The sequence below is a fragment of the Siniperca chuatsi genome, linkage group LG8, assembly GCF_020085105.1.
Source record: "Siniperca chuatsi isolate FFG_IHB_CAS linkage group LG8, ASM2008510v1, whole genome shotgun sequence".
NCBI classification, from domain to species: domain Eukaryota; kingdom Metazoa; phylum Chordata; class Actinopteri; order Centrarchiformes; family Sinipercidae; genus Siniperca; species Siniperca chuatsi.
Genome location: NC_058049.1, coordinates 3,842,501 through 3,863,038, shown reverse-complemented (window position 1 = coordinate 3,863,038; position 20,538 = coordinate 3,842,501). Strand labels below are relative to the sequence as shown.

General features: G+C 39.6%; 1 protein-coding gene across 5 annotated transcripts in view; it reads right to left on the bottom strand.

The window, feature by feature from the left end:
* htr4 (5-hydroxytryptamine receptor 4) overlaps window positions 1–20,538 on the bottom strand; it is a 177,556-nt gene that overhangs the window by 13,715 nt on the left and 143,303 nt on the right. For 2 of the 5 annotated variants that reach the window (XM_044205691.1, XM_044205695.1), the window contains one exon: window positions 16,161–16,257. The exons of the other annotated variants lie outside the window; for them this stretch is intronic. In XM_044205691.1, the coding sequence (XP_044061626.1) occupies window positions 16,161–16,257 (97 nt within the window). The remainder of the gene's footprint in view (window positions 1–16,160; window positions 16,258–20,538) is intronic. 5 annotated transcript variants of the gene reach the window in all.

Sequence of the window (20,538 nt, the reverse complement as noted above, 5' to 3'; positions counted from 1 at the left end):
TCCACTTTCTGTTTTCTCTACACCAGTGGTCTTTAAAAGAACACTGAAAATCTCTATTTTGAATATCAAACACTCACTCCATGTAGGCTTGAAAGGTGGCTCTGAAAAGTTTGTAGCTTGTTCCTTTGTGGAGGAGAGCGGCTTGGATTAACAACAAGCAATTAACAACGGATGGCAAAAAATGGTGCATTCAGTATATTCCAACTACTATGGTGATATTGCGTCTTAATTTTTTAAAATGCTCACTTAAGCTATACAGTCAAAGCATATCATTGACAACTTAAAACTCTGTGTTTCAACTGCTTCACTGAAAAACTTTCTCCTTCAACAAACACACAATGAAACATGGTAGCAACACAATACACACATTTAACACATTAAGCAGACTAGACTAGTGGGTAAATTATAGCTCCATCTAAATTGACAGCCACGGATGACTTGATCTATATTAACTAATAAAAAGCATGTCTGAGGTTATCGGTCCTTATTAAATGTTCTACAATGGAAATATAGACCTAGTAATATATAGCTTTTATACAAAACGCTTTACTTTATTTTTGCCTCTCATTCACACACAAGTGCTGGCCAGGAGTAATTTGGGGTTCAGTGTCTTGCCCAAGGACACTTTGACGGGAGGAGGTGGGGATTGAACCGTCAACCCTGTGATCAGTGGACGACCCGCTCTCCCTCCTGACATAACCCCAAATTGCTACAGATGACAATGCTATAGGACCTTGCATGGCAGCTCCACTATCACTGGTGTGTGACTGTGTGGATGAGAGTCAAATTGTAAAGGTCATTTGGTAAAAGTGCTAATATATAATGATGTTTGGAACAAAAGATTTTCAGTATTCGAGTATTCCTTTAACCATTTTCGTATCAAAGACTGCAAGGTTGCATTGTGCCAATACTAGGTAGCTCTTCTACTCATCTCTTTTTACACTGTTAGTGTATTAGCTTGGCATACCACCATAATTATACAGGACCTGCTAAAACAGAGGAGCAAACAACACATATGGCAGATATCCTCTGAGATAGAGGTAACAGAGGATTGTGGATATTTTGCCAAATTACACCTTTTCCCCTCTTGGATCTGTACTCTCAAAGTTTTTCTCTTTGCAGCGGGTCAGGTAACCTAAAGAACCTTTTTCTGGAAACTATAGTGAACATTTTTTTGTTGAGACTGTACTCTTAGACGGCTGAAGGTGTACTGAGCTGACCTGCAGCACTGAGCTGAGCAGCACTGAGGCTGAAAACACTGAACCTCCTGCTCTGTTTGTCTCAACATTAAAACAAGGCTTTAGCCTGGACACGAGCACTGAGGCATGAGGGTGAAGTACGCAGGCAGGCCTGTGGGGAAGTAAACACAACACACATGCATGCGCGTGTCTACAGTATGTGTGTGGGCATACTGTACAGCATGTGGGCACACGCACTCATCAGAACACGAGTATGGGAGCTGAATCATTAAGCAAGCAGGATTCTTCGTCAAGATGATGCTGCACAAAAAATACACATGTAGAGTAGCCCAAGATTCGAGGTAAAGGTCCATGGTTTGTGTGCATGCGTGTGTGTGTGTGCGTCTCTTGTGTTTTAGGAATGAGTGTGCTGCCGGCTCTCAGTAGATCAGAGGTTTGATTATTTCTGGATGACTGACGCCTGCAACGCTCCATTCCTCAACTAATTGCTTACATGAATGGAATAAGGAGAAATCACCACTGCATGTGTGTTTGTGCATGTGTGCGACTGCAAGGGAACATTGCTTGTGCCATACCTGCATGTAAGTTATGTATATTAAGAACTGGACTACGTTTGTGTGTGAGAATTCAGGCTTCTTTCAAGGTGTTTGAAAGATCTGCGTGAGTTCTGTAAAGGTATAGAGTCCATTATCGGGTATAAATGAGCAGCAGCCAGAGGTTGGTGGTTCACTGACTTGCTCACAGGCACGTTGACAGCAGTTGTTGGGAGGCTTAAGTACAATTACCATGCACTTCTCAAACCCAGATTTTGGTTTGTGAGATAAATTGTTACTGATCTAATCAAGGTGAACACTGTAACCAAAATATTTGTGATTGCCTGACTTTTTGGTTGATTGATTAATTGATTGAACATGTTTTTTGGTTCTTTGGTTACTTGAATTTAAATACATAAAACAATATAATTAATCTTTATAATATTATTTACAGAGACCCAACAAATCCCACCATGAGCAAGCACTTGGCGACAGTGGCAAGAAAAAAACTTCAGAAACCTCAAGCAGAACCAGACTCAGGGTGGGCGGCCATCTGCCTCGACCACTTGGGTTGAGAGAGAGAGACAGATAGAGAGAGAGCAGGAGGAAAGAGAATTTTCCAAACAGTATGCTACTAACACATAACAACGTTTTCTCCTCAAAATGGAAATGTACCTTTTTGGAATGAAAACTTTATTTTCACATCGCTGCATTTGATGTTCATTATTTCTTGTTGGCTAACCAGTCAGTTTGGTCGTTTGGGCAAATGAGATCCTCCTACACTGACAAAAGAGGTTTTCCTGTCTTTATCTTGTGGGAGAACATTCACATTGACACTCTATTAGCTACACCGCCCACAAGACGATTGCACAGAAGATTGCACAGACTGCAAGCAATAGGCCGTGGGCATCAGCACGACTCCGGCTAGCCTGAAGAGCTAACCAGGTCAAGGTTCAGGCAGGGCCAGGAGCTGTTCTGTGTGCATATAAATGCTGCAGTCACTTCAACTGTTCAAGATACTTCTTTTCCTACTGCATTTATAATTAATTGGCAGTTAATTTGCAGTAACATATATCCATTTTGTGCAAATTTTCTAAGTTCTATTAGAGGGAAATATTCTATATTTACTCCACTATGTGCATAGTTGCTTGTTACTTTGAAACAGGGCCTGTTTACTTGTAGTGAAGTACTGTGGTATTTTTACTTTACTCAAGTATCCATCTAATATCATCCTCATAATCCTCAAATATGTTTTTGCACTCATTTTCAGTAGTTTGTTTTGAGCTTTTTTCTAAGTGACTGTGGATTAAAAACCGTCATTAAAAACCTCAAAATGTGCCATGAGTTAATTTGAGTGCATTAACACCAAATTACACTTACAAACTCAAATAAAAGAGATTAGATAAAAATGCCATAAAGCAACAAAGAGCTGCCTTAAACTGTCATGACGGTGGCAGTGCAACGTTTTGTCAAAGTCCTGGGATATCCTCATATTGTCAACACCATCATCTTCAGTGGTCTCAGAGAAACATATCAAGCATTTGTCATTCACTAAAACATTGAAAACTGCTGGGTGTTTAATTTCAAATCACACATCTTTAGCACACTACATCATACCATGAGAAAACAACATGTCCTCATACCTAAACGACAGAATAGGTCGATTGCCAATGACTCCCAGAATGACATATATATGTGACCTTTCTCCAAAACAGCGACAGGCGTGACGTTAACCACGTGGTTAACGTTGTGAAACAGTTGCAGTTTGGTTCGGTTTAGGCAAAAAACTATTTGGTTAGGTTTAGGAAAAGATATTTTAACCCAAACCATGGGATGGTTTGCCCAAACTTTAGCAAACCATCTCTGCTTTTGGTTTCACACAGGACCCAAACCCTGGGCTCCTGGGTTTGAGTCCTGTGTTTGTTTGACCCATCCATCACCCACCCATCACCCACCCCAACCACCTCCATACGCAAATTCCTCTAGTCATAATTAATACGGCCACTAGAGGACGCCGCCTAACAATAAACGCAAATATGGGTCGTAATAAGCTGCTAGCGGTCAGCAGCAGAAATGTCACAATTAATATCATCTGTTTAGGCTTTGACAGAAACAACTTAATTTTGAATAATAATAATAAATGCCTAGTAAAAATGTACTCAGTGTTTCATGAAAGAGCTTCTCAATGCTTCAAAAACTGATGTTATTTCACTGTAAACACTTTGAAATGCGCCTGTAATGGTCCCATGAGTTTAAAACCAATGTTTGTCCTTTTTTTCTGCATGACTGGGGACAAACTCAACCATCAAGTTATCAGTAAAATCTTAAAACGTACTTTATGAAAGAGCTTGTCAGCATCAGGATAAAGAAGCTATGTTATGTGACTGTAAATACTTGTTTTGACATGTTGTAAATATCTCATGTTTGCCACGGTCCTCTGGGTTTTTAAAACCGATGTTTGTTGTTTTTTCTGCGTGACTGGGGACAAAATCAGCTATCAGTTCCTCTGTCAAACTTCAGAACAGACACATGAAGAGACTATTTTAATAATGAAAGATGCTCATTGACAGTACTGTCCCCTGATGACACGATTTGCCAGGAGAGGAGCACTAGTGGACATGCACACAAATGCACAAAAAGACACACATTTAGACCTATATTCTTTTCCACATGTAAAATACACCCACAACACATCAGGCAGCCACACATAGCGAGAAAAGGCACGACTACCACCACACATGTACACGCACACTGAGAGAGGCAGCTGGTGTGTACATCCCCACCTCACCCACAGAAGACTCACTGAACATTTATGTTTTGTCAAAGTTTGGATAGATAAGAGCTGAGCTGATGCCATGTGTGAACCAAACTACAATTATTACTGCTGTTTGTCTGTGTATACTGTAGTTCATGTAATCTCTTCTGTACATGAAAAATAAGCTTTTACAATGACTGAAAGCAGGAGCATCTGAGCTCACAACTGTACTGTACAGGTGTACCCTGCTGTTCGGATGAAACTACCGACTTGCTGGGAGTGTTAAATCTGATCCCTGACTTGTTGTTCTGTTGGTGACTAGGCTTGAGGACAGTGTTGTCAGTCAGTCAGTCTCTTGGTCGGTCAGTCCATCTGTTTCCAACTCTGGAGCCAGATATGCTCACAGCTACAAGCCAGACTGCCATTAGTAAAGTTGGTATTTATATTAATGGTGCCTATAGGATGTTTAATTATGACTCAGAAGACAGTAAGCTATGAATATAATCTACAATGCAATGCCGATAAAAGTTTAATTATGCAATTTTTTACTGTTCTGCGTATTTATCATGTGTAGATTACCTGTTTTATAAGCATAAGCGTTAATCCTGTAGCAGTTTGGCAAAACAACCTCAACTCAAGGTCCACTTACTAGCATTTTCTGGGGCTTTTAATGGAGACACACGCTCGTAATCAGCAGACGGAATTTGCTCAGTTGTCATGGAGATGATCATCAAATAAACAGAAAAGTAGGTGCATCTCCTTGACAACTGAGCAAACTCCATCCACTGAGGAAGACCATGTGACAGGGACGAAAGCTAGTCGTCCCTGAGCTGGGACTATATTGTCAAACAATGTTGCAGAAGACTTGTTTTTTTTTTTTAACATTATTTACATTCTTTTTAGTGTATATGTTTATTTATGTTTATACTAATACATTTCTGCTTGGGGTTAATGTAGTTCAATCAATCAAACAAGTCAGTCAATAATATTATATAATCTATTTCATAATGCATATATGTGCAAAGCAAATCTAAAAGATACCCAGGTGAGCATGAAACGCCTGACACACAAAACACACACAAAAACCTGCAGCCTTTTTGAAAACATAAGCGTGTTTTAATGCTGCCTAACCCTGAACCTAATAAACCTTACCCAAGATCTATATCGCCACAAAAGTCTCATTAATTGATCCATTAAGCTGAAGGCCATGTGACCTTCACATTTCAACCAAATCTATTTGGAACTTCGTGATATATTTCCTATTCTATTTTTAAAAACATTTTATTTTCTGACAAGCGACCACTTGTGGTTTTGCCAATAATGACTGTCCTCGCTCTGAGGCAGAGAGGGACCTACCCTGAGGTTGTTACACTTCCACAAAATCTCTGAGGGACGAGGTCGGGTGGATGGTTCAGCGTTCTTTTTGAACCAGTCACATAGGTAAATTCAAGGCACTGACCTATTTTGTAATTTAGGTATGAGGACTTGTTGGCATAATCTTCACTGGCAGATGTAAGACAAATACCCTTACAATCCACATTTCTACATAGCTCTCTCTTTTCCTCTCTGCATATTTCACCGACTTTAGCTCTCTGCATGAGACGCTGTGTCCGCAAGGAGGGGGAAGTATGGAACATTTCCTGCCAAGCAGAGCTTTCTACCTGGAAGGAAGGGAAAATTACACTTCTGCAGTGTGGAGTCCCGTGAGACGAAGGGAAATATCTTCATATTTATATGACGCTCAGAGAGAAGAAAATAAACAGACCTCCATCAACAGACGGGAGGTAATCATGAATGAAACCTCAGAGAGACAGCGTATGTATGTGGGTGCAGATTTGTGTTGGATGTCTGTGTCAGCTTGTGTGTCACAGAAAGTGATAAGAGTGTGTGTGTGTGGAGGCTGTTCTCATTCACTTTTGGTAATTATATCTACAAAAAGTAAGGCACTATAATTCATATATAATCCATGTAATAGGGAGCCACAAGACAGCTACATTTATCATTAGGCAGCGACCTCTTGTGGCATCAGTAATTATGACGGGATCAAAGGAGGAAGTCAGATGAGGAAGTATAGAGAGCGTCAAAGTGGATGGATGGGTCAACGCCGGTACGTCTGTTGCTGGTTGCTGGACATTCGTAGGATTGTGCACAAAAATAAGTGCATTACTTTTAGTAAGATATCTACGAACCGTTGTATGAAGATACGGTGATGTGTGTCTGCTTGAGGATGAAAAAAGAAGAAAAAGAGGGAAACAAACAGATTCTCTTTTTTCCATCTCACATCGTGCCGCCCAGAGAAAACGTCATATACATCGGTGCCTACACGTGACCTGAAGTGAAGCTGCTTCATACCTGCTGCTTTATTTCCAATCACAGAGTGGTGCCACCCACGATGGCAGCAGTGTAACCCATAGCAACACACCGCTCAATTCTGCCACCAAAACGCCTTGATGAAAAGTTCAAATCATTTCTAACTTTAAACACGTTGACCTTTCAAACTCGCAACAACCGACGCTGTTGCTATGGCTGATGTATGCAGGTGCTGTCAGGAGGAACTCTTCTTCGTGTTTCTGAGTATCTCAATAATGTGAGATACTCAATAACGTGCAACAACTTAAGTCATCAGAGTGTACTGTAAATGTTCACGATGACGCATCAAGCTGCCAATTATTGTATCATGAGAAAAGTACAGTGTACACTGATCGCATGTAGAAAGTTTGTGCAGAGGTTTAGGAGAATCTTTGTGCACACTATGAGCAGCTTACAGGATCTGTAAAACTAAATGTGTGAAGTCAGAGCTCTGCATCATCAGGCTTAAAAATATCTGGAGGAATTTAATCATAAAATTTGTTTAAAGAGGGCCTAAACAGTGGAATTACAATTTAAACCATAAAAATGACTCCATTTTCTAACTTGCAAACAATCAAATGTCTTGCTTTAAGATTTCCATTGGTCTTGTAACCCCAAACCTCAGTTTTGGATGGATGTCTCAGTACATCCATCGGTCTAAGTAAAAACCCTTCATTTTGAGTGCTGCTCAGTAAAATGAAAATGAAAAATGTTTTACAGGAGAGAAAGGTCAGTTGACTGAATTAAAGACTTTGAAAGTTTGGCTTTGTGAAATCTGCAAATACTCGTGAAAATAAGTGTGAAAATATTTTGTGAAAATATTACCAAAAATAGTGTTAAGAAAATAGGTCTTTATGTGTGATAATTTCTTTATACCTACACGTTATTTACATATGCTGTTATTGTATTGGAAAAACAGATGCATGTTTGGACCAAAGTGATGGATGACTCGGAAACTTGACTAATAGGCCTGTACAGACACATGTAGCAGCTGTGAACCGCATATGGGTTGTTTATGTTGAATTTATATTGTGTGTGTGTGTGTGTGTGTGTGTATGCAGATGTGAGCCAGATGCATCCATATTGTTTATGGTAATTGCAGTCTTTCATCTTGGCAGAGTTCACAGATTTCTGTGTCTTTAAGAGAGGAGAGAGGAGACAGACAGAGGAACAAACAGAAAAGAGAGGCAGAGTTGTGCAGACAGAGATGGTGAAGTTAGCGAGGCAGCAACCCACATAGCAAGTCAATTCAATTAGGAAGTGAAAGTCCTTCCTGACCAGTTTAATGTGGTTACTGATTGAGGACAGCTCTCTAGCTGCTCACTTATCCTGCCACCAGTTCTCCTGGAGAAGGCGCCATGCAGATCATACAAGACAATGGAACAGTTGTACTTACAGTATGGTATATTTGTGCTTCTGTGTGACTGAGAAAGAGTCGAAGGCCAGCGCTCTGCTGGAGTTGCAGCTAATGCATAACTCTGCCTTAAAGGAACACAGCTTTTTGGGAGATTGTCCCATTAATCACTGTTACACAGTGTCACAGCCAGTTAATGGAGGTCAACAGTGATGCTCTACCTACGTTTGTATTGGAAAAAACTGCCTGACTTCATGATTGCATTTTTTTTTTACTTGAGTTGTGTGCAGTTTTGATACCTTGCTGCACAGTTATTTGTTGAACTATTTCAGGTGAGGGGAGACATATTGACCCCTGCCGAGTTAGTTTTAGCTGTACACAGTCTCCTATCACCCACTATACAATACAACCCTGTCTCCTAGAAATTCTGTTTATAGACTACAAATTTGTGTTGCTACATATGTTTTGTAGGAAAATGTTACCGCTGCCTGGATTACGTCCCATGGGAACGATTGAGGGAAGCGGTACATTTATGTATTGCACAAAATTCATATAACAGTAGTCAGGGTGGATGATGGACATACAAAGTGGAGGACTTTGACACCAGAGACTGCGGGTTGACTTCCTGAGTCCTGGCTGTGGACAGGTTTAGACATTAAAAAGCACTTTGGTTAAGGTAAGTGAAAGATTATGGTTTCAGTTAAATGTTAAAAAAGTAAAACATCACGTTCACATTTCCTGTAAGACCATGATCTTACCCTAACCCTAACCAAGTGATGCGAGTACCTAAACATAACCACAGAAATGTCTAATAATACTTAAGGTGCTACTAGCGGATACTGTAGGAAAACAAATTAAATACGTTGTCAGTGAATATTTTGTGACTTGCCTGATACTTGCCTGAGGATTTATTGAGCATTTTGAGCGTGAGCCTCGTTTATTAGGACTGAGACTATGTGGTAGCTTTTACTGTTTTTAATGTAACATTTTGTTATATACTTTTATTACGAAATTTCTATGTTTTATGTTTTAGGTTTATATTATATTTTTCATGTACATGTCACCATTCGTCTTACATGAAATAGCTCCTGTACTTTTGTGATGATACTAGTGTCCCATCATTCCCTGTAGCGGATGCTAAAGTTTAGTGTTGTAAACTTACAGTGCACGGGTTGTAATAATCTACAGAGAAAACATGGAAGATCTCTGTGTTCATTTTCTCATCTCACCAAAATCATTGAAAATTTCTTGAATGCAAAAAGTGATAAACTACTAAAGTGTATGTAGCGTACTATTAAGGCATCTTGTCTCTGTATGTCTTTCACTTGTACTAAAGTTGGGGACCAGTTGTCTTTCGTGTACATGTCACTAACTGAGCTGAATCCTTCTCTCGTTTACTGTTATTTCCAAGTGAAATGACTACAATAATGGATTCTCCATACAGATCCCATACCATAGCCATCAGCACAAAATAAAGTCCCTGTATATCTCTTGCCAATAGTCACCCACAGCTATAAAAGCCAGCATGCGTGGCCGGTGAAAAGGAAAAAACACACCACAGTCATTTTGTTTAGCTGTAAAAAAGCCTCTTCAGAACAGCTCCTCCAGGGTTCACTGCACGCCAAACAGCAGCCAGACGGCTGACAGCGGAAAACACACACCAAATAAACACACACACACTTTACCTCAAAGACACAAAAAGGTTACGCATAAAAAGGTTGCTGTCATTATTATTTGAATTAATATTGTTACCGCTGCCATTACTATTACTTTACATCTCTGTCTGTCTGTCTTTCTGTCTCTCTGTGTCTTTCCTCTCTCTCCCGGTCGAGGCTGATGGCCGCCCACCCAGAGTCTGGTTCTGCTCAAGGTTTCTGCCTGTTAAAAGGCAGTTTTTCCTTGTCACTGTCGCCAAGTGCTTGTCATGGTGGGAATTCTTGGGTCTAATAATATTAATAATATTTTCAGTTTTATTTATATAGCACCAAATCACAGCATAAGTTATCTCAGGGCACTTTTCATATAGAGCAGGTCTAATATTATTACCAGAGATAATAATCATACATAATAATATAAAGTGTATGGTCTAGACCTGCTCTTTATGAATGATAACTTCTGTTATGATTTGGCGCTGTATAAATAAAACTGAATTGAATACCGGGAATCCAGTACGCAAATACAAAAGAAAGCTATTGCAAAAACACAGTAATGCTAATGCAAATGTTTACTCGCAAACTTACACGCACGCATGCACGCACACACAGTGCTTCAGTTCTGTCATATACAATAATTACTCTTACATAACTAAAACACAACCAGTAACTTTTAACAGTCTCTCTCTTGAATAACTAAAAAATACAATATTAAATAAAGATTTTATTCTGAAAAAAAGACATCTTGTAAAACCAGAATTTATATTAATGGATGTTTTTTTGACCTGGGCTAAAACCTTGAAGCCTTTCAGCTTTTAAGTTTGCATAGTAACCTAAATGTGGGTTTGCTGTTTGATACTTCTGTGATGAAATCCCATTGACTAAACAAAGCTTTACATTGTCGAACTGCAGTTGATAAAGCCATCATGTTTGGTTTGTCCCCGGCCCAGCATCCTTTCACTGAACTCTGCAGAGAAAGTTGACTAACATAAATAGGCTGAACTATGTGTGATCCCAGATATGTGATAAGAGCTCAGCACTTTTCTTTCAACATAAGATGAAAAAGAAGCCCAGTGTCTAAATAGAATCTCCTGACTGACACATGACCTACTATCTGACAGTTTGAGGGGACCAAAGCCCAATAATATCACTCCCACAGACACCCTCATTCATAAACTGTCAGGACACAGAATATCTACAGCTCAGGCACAGTTTTAAGTGCTAAACTTTTCTATTGGCCACTTAAGAAAAGTTACACCAAAGTCTTAATTCTTGGGATGTCTTTCCTTCAACTATACTACAACAGATGTCTTCGTCACAACCGCAGTGACAAAGACATCGATAGTTGTCATATGTTTGGTATTTACAGCATCCCTGCATCCAGAGATATTACAGTCGTTAAAGTTTGTTTCCTCTGCCATCATAAGGGTGTCCTTACCGACCCTGCTGGTCAGAGTTACTGCCCACCTTCTGATTGAAAAAGAAGAGACATGAGCAGAATCCTTCTTCTCCACAGTTGTGGCGGTGCTGGATTTCAGGTGGCTGGTTAGTTGAGTGCATACGGCAGTACCATTTAAAGAGCTATGACAACTTTCACACTTATAGCTCTGAAAATGGCGCTGCCATCTGCAACAAACAGAGAAGATGGCATCTTAGAGCTGGCTGTTTGTCAAGATGTTCATCATATACACATATATGTATAGTGTCAATACACACACATCTACATTCTTTTTACTGTGATCTCTGACACATGTCAGAAACACACATGTACACCTCTTGGACAGCCAGTGACCACAGTTTAGCATCAGTCAGATGGTACCGTGAGATTACTCTGTTCTGTCCGGAGGTCTGGAATCCATGTCAGGACAGGACAAAATGAAAGTCACAGTGGAAAGAAAAACAACAGCAGAGCAGCGGAAAGTCAGCGACAGGTTTGCAAACATTTAGACACGTTCTTGCATGTCTGCGGAATAAAAAATGCTCTGTTTGTGAAATTTTAAGTGTTAATTCTAACATCCCCCCAACACACACACACACACACACATCCATACCAGCCATTTTACGGTCCAGCCTAAATACCCAGCATCCCTTTCTCAACCACCTATGCACACACGTGCACAGAATATACTGCATAGTGTATATTTAGTGTACGTGTGCACATCAGTGTATTATGCTGTACCAGATGTCCGCATTCAGGCCTTTACCAAGGTGGATGGAGTCAGAGACACTAGCAAAAACACTTCTAGCGACCCAATCCCTTGTTGTAAACTTATTGTACAGTTAAAGGTCCAGTGTGTAACATTTAGGAGGAGCTATTGGCAAAAATGGAATATAATATTTATAAGTATGTTTTCATTAGTGTATAATCATCTCAAAAAAAAGAATCGTTGTGTTTTCATTACCTTTAGAATAAGACGTTTTTATCTACAGAGGGAGTGGGTCCCCTTCCACTGAGGCCGCCATGTTGAACTACTATGTTTCTACAGTAGCCCAGAACGGACAAATTAAAATAAAATGTATAGTTGACTGGTTTTGAAAGATTTTATTTTTTGTTGTGTCACACCAGCGTAGAGTATATTTAAAGTTGCTGTTTTACTCACTGGGGGGTTTTGGCTGTGTGCTGGGGAAATGGCTCTTTGCAAGTTTTCTTTGTTGAAGCGATCATGGCCTTGTAACTCTTAGGACTGTTGTTTCTCTATATCCAGTGCTGCAGTGTGTGTGTGTGTGTGTGTGTGTGTGTGTGTGTGTGTGTGTGTGTGTGTGTGTGTGTGCCCAGGGATCTGGCAGTTTAATAACCCTCCAGGGAGACAGACAGTGTTGAGGAGCAATGTAATTAGACCTGAGCAGCCTGCCAGCAGCAACAAGTGGACCAGAGAGGAGAAGAGAAACTCGAGTGGATGATGGAGGGAAAATAAATAAATAAATAAATAAATGCTCTCCTCTTGGCACCCTAAAACCCCTTTCAGTCTCTTTAACCACTCTCTAATCCTTCCTGCATCCATCTTTAAGGGACAGATGGATTCTTCTCCTTTCTCCCAAACTAAACAAGAAATTGTCATTGCCTTCATAAATGACCCTTGTGAGCGTTTTCTGATCTGATGCCCCCATCAGCAAGATGACATTGTCAGTGCCTTCCAAAACCATTACAAATGTTACAAATATGGTTCATTAGACTGTTTTGTGATCTGCTACATCTTTGGTTTATCCCAGGGAACAATCGTGGTCAAGGTTCAACAAAACCAATGTTGACTGTCTCTTCACCTTTTAATCCTTTGTTTACTGTCTGTTTTCCCTGCTCTGTTACCTCTCTTCCTCCAACTTGATGGCATGTAATATTAAATACAGCACTTTTACAGAATGATATAACAGCACCGTGGATTCAGTGATTAGTTCACTGCTGGCTTGCTTGGTACTTGTAGTTTCTGCATTTTTAGGCTTTTTCTTAAATGATCTTCATTGTAATTTGCTGAGAATGAGAGCACACACTAAATAGCCAAAGTGTAAATGTAATAAGATGTAAATGTAGATGCCTAAAGTCATTACACTAAATGGTATACACACACACACACACACACACACACACACACACACACACACACACACAAGACCTAAGATAAATCTAATCAATTTAAAAGTGTTTCATGCTCCATTAATTCACATGAAAACTTTCTGGAAAATGTTAGCTCTGCTGTTTAGTAAAGAAGATTAGAAAACAAATACGGGCTTAGCATTGCATTCCGCTCTGTAGCCTTCCCCCCGAGGCAATACATGGGGATGCCACTACTTCTTTTCTTCAACATTTATCAAGCACTTCTCCAGTATGTTATGTAAAATTCTTTTGATTTCCCTTTGTCCCTGCCTGCCTTTGTCCTCTATATGTTTGACTGTTGAAACTGCTATTTATTCATTTAAAAATGTCATTTGAAGGTTAATACTTAAAGATCATAACAAAATAAAAGGTAAAACATGTGATTAAGTAATAAAACATCTTCAAAACTGAACAGCATGGGAATTACTATGTTTAGAAAAACAACAACTGCATTTGCATGTTGTGGTGAAAGAAGGCATGGCTGCAAGGATAAGCTGCTGTTGCTAACTTGGCTAGCAGGCTGACTGTATCATTCCACAATGTGAGAATTATACATCTCATTATCTTTCATCTCTATTCTCTCTGCAGCCAGGCAGCAACCCTCCTACTCTGCTGCTCGTATTCTTTCATCATGTAGTTTTATAAACAAGGAGTTCATTACATCCTGAATAAAAGGTTACTCTCACCTAACAAGGCCTCAGCATGCTTTTTTTTAGCACGTCCACACACCATTTCCTTAGAGATCATATGTGCACTGACCTTCCTTGTGGTTGCCATTGCACTCTGTCACTGTACTGAACACTGTGGACAAATCTACATCTAGCAAGCCCAAATGCCACCTGAAATGTGGACGAAATCAGAAAAAGCTGTGCATCATTTTGTTTGCACTTTTTCAACAATGTAATTTATAAAGTTACACCTTGTGTATTCCTTTTGAACATGCTTCCTCTTTCTTTTCGTCTCTATATGGTGGCTTCCCTTGTTGCCAGCATGTTTTCGAAGGAGGGAGAAGAAGTAGTCATAGGCTCAGTGGTTTCAAATTTAAAGAGGTATGCAATCATTTCCTCATACAAGTGGCAATGGCATTATTGAGGAGGTTTGCAATAGCATCTGCAAGAAGCATTGAATACATAAATAGCGGCCAATATGTCTTTTCACTTTTAACGTTGTGCCTCCTTGGACAGAAGAAGCAGTGCACATGAACAATATCACACATTCACACATTCAGTTTATATGCTACTGTTTGGAGTTTCCATGTGCTCACTGGCTATTACAAATCCTGAAATAATATTTTCCAGTGTGTCTGAGGATGTCAGTGCTGCTGACAAAACTCAGTAACTCAATACACCGAATAGAAAAGAAGAGATTGAGGTATTACATTTTGTATTTGAGTCACTGTGTGAGTCTTACAAATGAACACACACACACACACACACACACACACACACACACACTTCAGTCAATCACACTGTTTTCTCTGACAGACAAAAATCTAATGACAAAGCCTCACCAGTGTCATGCTTATCTTCAGAGTATTCAGAAACATTTACCATGAGAGCATTCAACAGCATTCATTATATTTTTCTTTTAGATGTGTGAGTGTTTGGGACTTTTTAAAACCTGACACCAATCAAACACAATCGACTGAGCAGAGACCGGAATCATATCAACAGCCAGAGAAGATTAGCAGCCAGGTCACACACACAACAGCACATACACAGACACAGACACAGACAAAATGATAAGAAGAGAAAAGAAGAAAGAGTAATATTCAAGAGAATCAAAACAGGAGAGAGAGAGAGTATAAGCCATTGTGAGAGGGGAAGAAAAAAGGAGAGAAAGAAGAAGGGTAGAGGCAAAATTGCAGCAGGAGGAAGATAGAATGAAAAAAAGGAAAAGTAAGCTGGAAACACTTATAGTTGTAAATAGTAGTTGAGTAGTATAGTTAATAGTCAATCCTACATAAACCATCCAGCAGAGTGCATCTGTGGCCAATGGAACCAATGGGCTTTTGGGCTGAGAGCCACAGACAGGGAAGAGAGATGGACTATCACATTGTTGACATTAAGAAAAATATAGAATATTCCCAGCCTTATACTTTAAGTGAAGACTGGACAAAATGTCCTCAGTGTCAAGTACTTTTAAAGTAAAATAAAATGTGATTGAAGCACAAATTATTTAGTTTCCACTTATGTGCATTCTCCTGCTTGGTGGTGCAGTTAGGGGGATTTCCCACATCATGACATATATGGAATTTCTCATTATTGCTTATAGAAATGAATATATAACTTGTAAAGCAATGGCTGTGCCCTACTATATTAATGTGGCAATAAGACATAAAGTATAGAAATGATCAAAAATAATCACTTAACAGGCAAAAAGTGATGGGTTGGTGTTACATGGAGACTGGTAATGGCAAAAAACCCTACACACAGTGGCTTTAAGAATAAAAAAAAATTACAGATAGACAGTAGAACAGGATTGTTGTTTTGTGGTCAAAAAATAATTACAGCTGGAATTGCAAGAAGCAAAGAGGCACTTTTCTTGACCATTACAGTAGGAACTTGTGGAAGCGTCATTTTCTATATGTATGCAGATTCAACATTTCTTAAAGTGCACCTCTGCTAACAGCTAAAGGATCTGACCTCAGTGGGTGTGTCTGTGTTAATGTGTGCGTTTTCTTGTGTGTGCATGAGTGTGGATGTGAGTGTGTGAGGCAGCAGACTCACTTGATAGAGCCTTGAGACGCCCTACACATACAGCTAGACAGGCACTGGCCTGGTGTTGCAGAACCAGAGCAGCAGCTTGGAGACAGAGGAGCAGCCGCTGGAGAGACAGGAGGAGGAGGAGGGGGAGGAGGAAGAGGAAGAAATGAAAGGATAGAGAAAGGAAGAATTAAAAAAGGAAGAAATAATGGAGGAATAAGGATGGAAGCAGCCGTAAAAGAATATACAGATTGGATAATGAATAGAAAGGAAATAGAACAAAGGAGGCAAACAGGAGATGAATAAGGGAAGAGGAAATGAGAAGGGTGGAAAAACAATTAAGGAAAAGAGGGGAACAAGGGGAAAGAAGAAATGAAGGAAGAATTGTGGCAGGTGTAGCCAGTGAACGAGAAGAAATGAAAAAAGGGAAAGGAAAGGAAAAAAGAGAGGGAAAATAAAGAAAATGTAAGGTAAAAGGAATGAAATTAGGAGAGTAGGGAAGATAAGAAAATAAACAATAAATGCCAAGAGGAGAGACAATAGAGGGATAAAAGAAATTGAAGAGGAAGGAAGAAAATTGGATAACAAAAATTAAGGGATAAGGCAAAAACAAATTAAGTGTATAAACAAGACAATTAATGAAAGAATGAAGGGAAGAAGAAGGAAAATGAGCATGAAGGAAAGAACAGAAAACGTAAATGAACCGGAATGAAAAGAAAGAAGAAGGGATGGAACAAAAGGGATAGAAAGTGTGGGGAAGTAAAAATGATGACAAAGACAACAATCATGCAGTAGAAGGAAGAAAAGAAGAAAGTTAAGTGGAGAAAATGGGATGAAGAGGGCATAAAAGGTAAGAAGAAAAGGAAGGAAATAATGAAAGACAATAAAAAAGAGACAAAAGGAAGGATGAAGGTAGTAAAACAGGTAGAGAGGGAGGGAGAGAGAAAGGGAAAAACAAGGTTAGTTTAACCCAGACGACCCATCAGACAGCAGGCAAGACAAGACTTATGATCGTGTGTGTGTGTGTGTGTGTGTGTGTGTGTGACAGCTAGCTGAAGAATCAACATTAATCAAAATGTAAATATTTTTTTGTCATATAGGCAACATTATAAAACAATGCAGGACTCACTTGCACACAAACATGCGCGCACTTATCTTTAATGTAATGTTATCTTAACATAACGTAAGCACATTTTCCACTGTTCAATGGGATACTGTCGCATCTCCAGTGTTTGGGACCGTATGTGTGATCAAGGGGGTTGGAGCCTAAAAATGTAATGTTTGTCGTGAGGGTGATTAAGATCACAAGAGTTTATCCTATGAGGAGCATGAATGTGTTCAGTAAATCTGATGGCAATCTGCTTTCATTAGATAATCTTGTGTGCAAAGTTGGCAGAGAGGAAAACTCATGGAGAACCCAAAGTGGAAGTCTTCATTCTCTGTGGTCACATGCACAAGTTCACATTAACCTAGCCAGTAGTTGTTGAAATATCTTGTCATGGATCAAAACGACTGTCTGACAGGGGCACCATACAAAAGGTCAAGTGTCAACAAAATCATCAGGAATCATCCTCTGTGGATGATGAATATCAATTTGAAATTTCATGACAATCATATCAAGGAATCCTGAGCTGGACCAGAGTTGTGGACGAATCGAGCCATCCATCAAAACCCTTAATAAGCGGCTGCATTAAGCGTCATTAACAAGATACTGACACACACACATTTAGCACTGTATTCATATCACAATAGTCCATGAATCTCCTTCCCTCTTGATCAGACTTTGTTTTGGTCTTTTTCATACTGTCACACACACACACACACACACACACACACACACACACACACACACACACACACACACACACACACACAAGCTCAAATCATGCTCACATCAAAATACTCAGTGTGTTTAGTGGTAACTGTGACATTTTGGACAAATCTGACACTTAATGAGCTCTACCAAAATCTGTCTGCTTTTGATGGGGACGTGGAGCAGCCATGCGGACATAACGAGCCCAGAGACCGGTTGCTATACAGAGAAAGAGACAGGCTGGCAAATTATAGAAATAATATTTTTTCTTTGACACGGTGAGAAAAGTCTCTTGGGGGATTGTCATGTCTTTCTATATACTGTCTCCTAAGTCAAAGGAAACTTGAACGCCTTGTACATCTTAAACACGGTCGGATGAGCCAGCATTCCTTTGGTACAGGTAAAAGCTAGATGCTAAAGCATCTATTTATTAAAGATTCACATTTTTTGTCTGTTGTAAAACAATACTCACATTGAAAGTGTTATAGGTCACTGTAATTGTTCCTCCTGTCCATACTGGTGAATGTGAAACAATCCCTTCCCTAAAACGATTTCAGTGTAAGTGATGGGGTGGGGGTGGGGGAATCCTCAGTTCTTGTTCTGTGCAAAAAAACCTTCTAACGTTCACCTGAGGCTAATACGGGGCTTCAGCAATCTGAGTTAGCCGAGTTAGCTTAGCTGAGTTTTTATGACTTACAATCCAATATATCAATTTCATCAAATTTGTAATAGACCTGACAAGCAGCCACTCAACACATTACTGGCTTAAATACTGAGGACAATAAATGTTGTAAAACCGCACAGACAGATCAAATTTCTCCAATAATCTATTTCACACCACACACAATATTAGTAGAACTTGTAGTTCACACAGCTCGCTTACTTTGCACCCAGTGACACCTGCTGCTATGGGAACCATTCAAACCTATAATAAATGATCAGCCCTTTCAAGTTACCTGCTCAGTGCTTCCCCCGGCTGCTGTGAAAGCAGGGGAATTAAACTGAACAAGCCCCAACAATTTCATGACTTTCTCTTACTGGTTGACCCAAAATTCAAACAGTGGTCGAGTTTCTAACTAGACAAAAAATAATGGAAACATTTTTCAAAGGAATATGGAAATTTAAAACAAATATACAATGAAGTCAAACCAAAACCATTTGCTATAATTGTAGACAAAAGACAAATTAAAGTTGAGGTTGGGAAATGCACAGTTTGCAAAACTTTGTTTAAGTTTTGGAATTAGATCCTTTGGGGTTGTATGGGCTCACGTCCAGTTGCTGTTGGCTCTGCTCGTGTACGGATCTGTGTTTATTTCTTTTAACAAATAGGTCTATGATTGACCTCTATGTACTATAACACTTATTTTTGTATATAAGTTTTTCGAAATTTAGCTGTTTCCACTCAGCTCAGTATGTCCTAATCTGTTATAACATATTTGGAAGCAGAGCAGGATAGTGAGCACATGTGGAGTGTTTGTTGCAGTTGTTTGTTGCGAGCTTGTGGTTGAACGCAGCTGACGGCATCATGGCGGCATTTAACCCGACAGCCTGAGAGCAATGCTTCCTGTTAGGATTTTCTCTGTTTGATTTTGTTTATATCCGCAAGACAATGCAGTCCAGACACACACACTCACACACACATACAGAAATACAGACATACACACCGATGCAGAAACAAATATAGACACTGGAATGAGAAGGCAAATAAATACACACATTCCATCTCTTCTCTTCCTCTCAGACAAACACACCTGTTATCTCCTTCTCTTTTTATCTCTCAGTACACATATGCACATATACACAAGCTGACAAACACACTAACAAGTGGGGACAGTGTGTGTGGTATTGCCGCAGGTCAACAAAGAGATGCCTCACACACTGAACACTGGTGGGAACTTGATGTAGCGATGAAGACAAATACATTTATGAGAAGTGATGTAGACAGGGAGAGAAACAAGAGATACAAGGATGTGAAAGAGAAAGGAAATGGCTTAGAGAAAGAAGCGAGAAGCGAGAAGCGAGAAGCGAGAAGCGAGAGGGTTAAAGAGACAGAACGAATATGGGAGGAGAGAAAAGGACAAGAAGGAAAGGGAGGGAGAAGAGAAGAGAAAAGATGAAGGAGGAAGATAGCACAATGGAAAAGACAAGGCATACAGGAAGAGAGAGCAACAAAAAAGAGAAAAGGGAAAGAAGAGATGTCTAACTGATGAAAAACAAGTGTCTTGAGAAGTGGTTTGTCAAAACTGGTAGCCATTAACTAAGCAATATTTTATGAAACTATAATAGTTCTAAAAGCAAATTTCAAATCTGCTCCAAATGAATCATTCCAAAATGACCAATTTCACCTGTTGCCTTTCATCTGAAATTGAGTTTGGATAGAATTTTGTAATTTTCCTCAATTCTCTTATCGGATCTCATAATCCCCTTATATCTATTCTCTGACTGTAGCTTTTACTTATTTGTCCAACAAACAAGTAGTTTGACTCGCACCAGTGACTGTGAGACACATGGAAACAGGTTTGAAAAGGGGCGTAAAAGAGAAACAAAGAGGGGTGATGTGATGCCCTGCCACATGTGAATGTCCAGCTT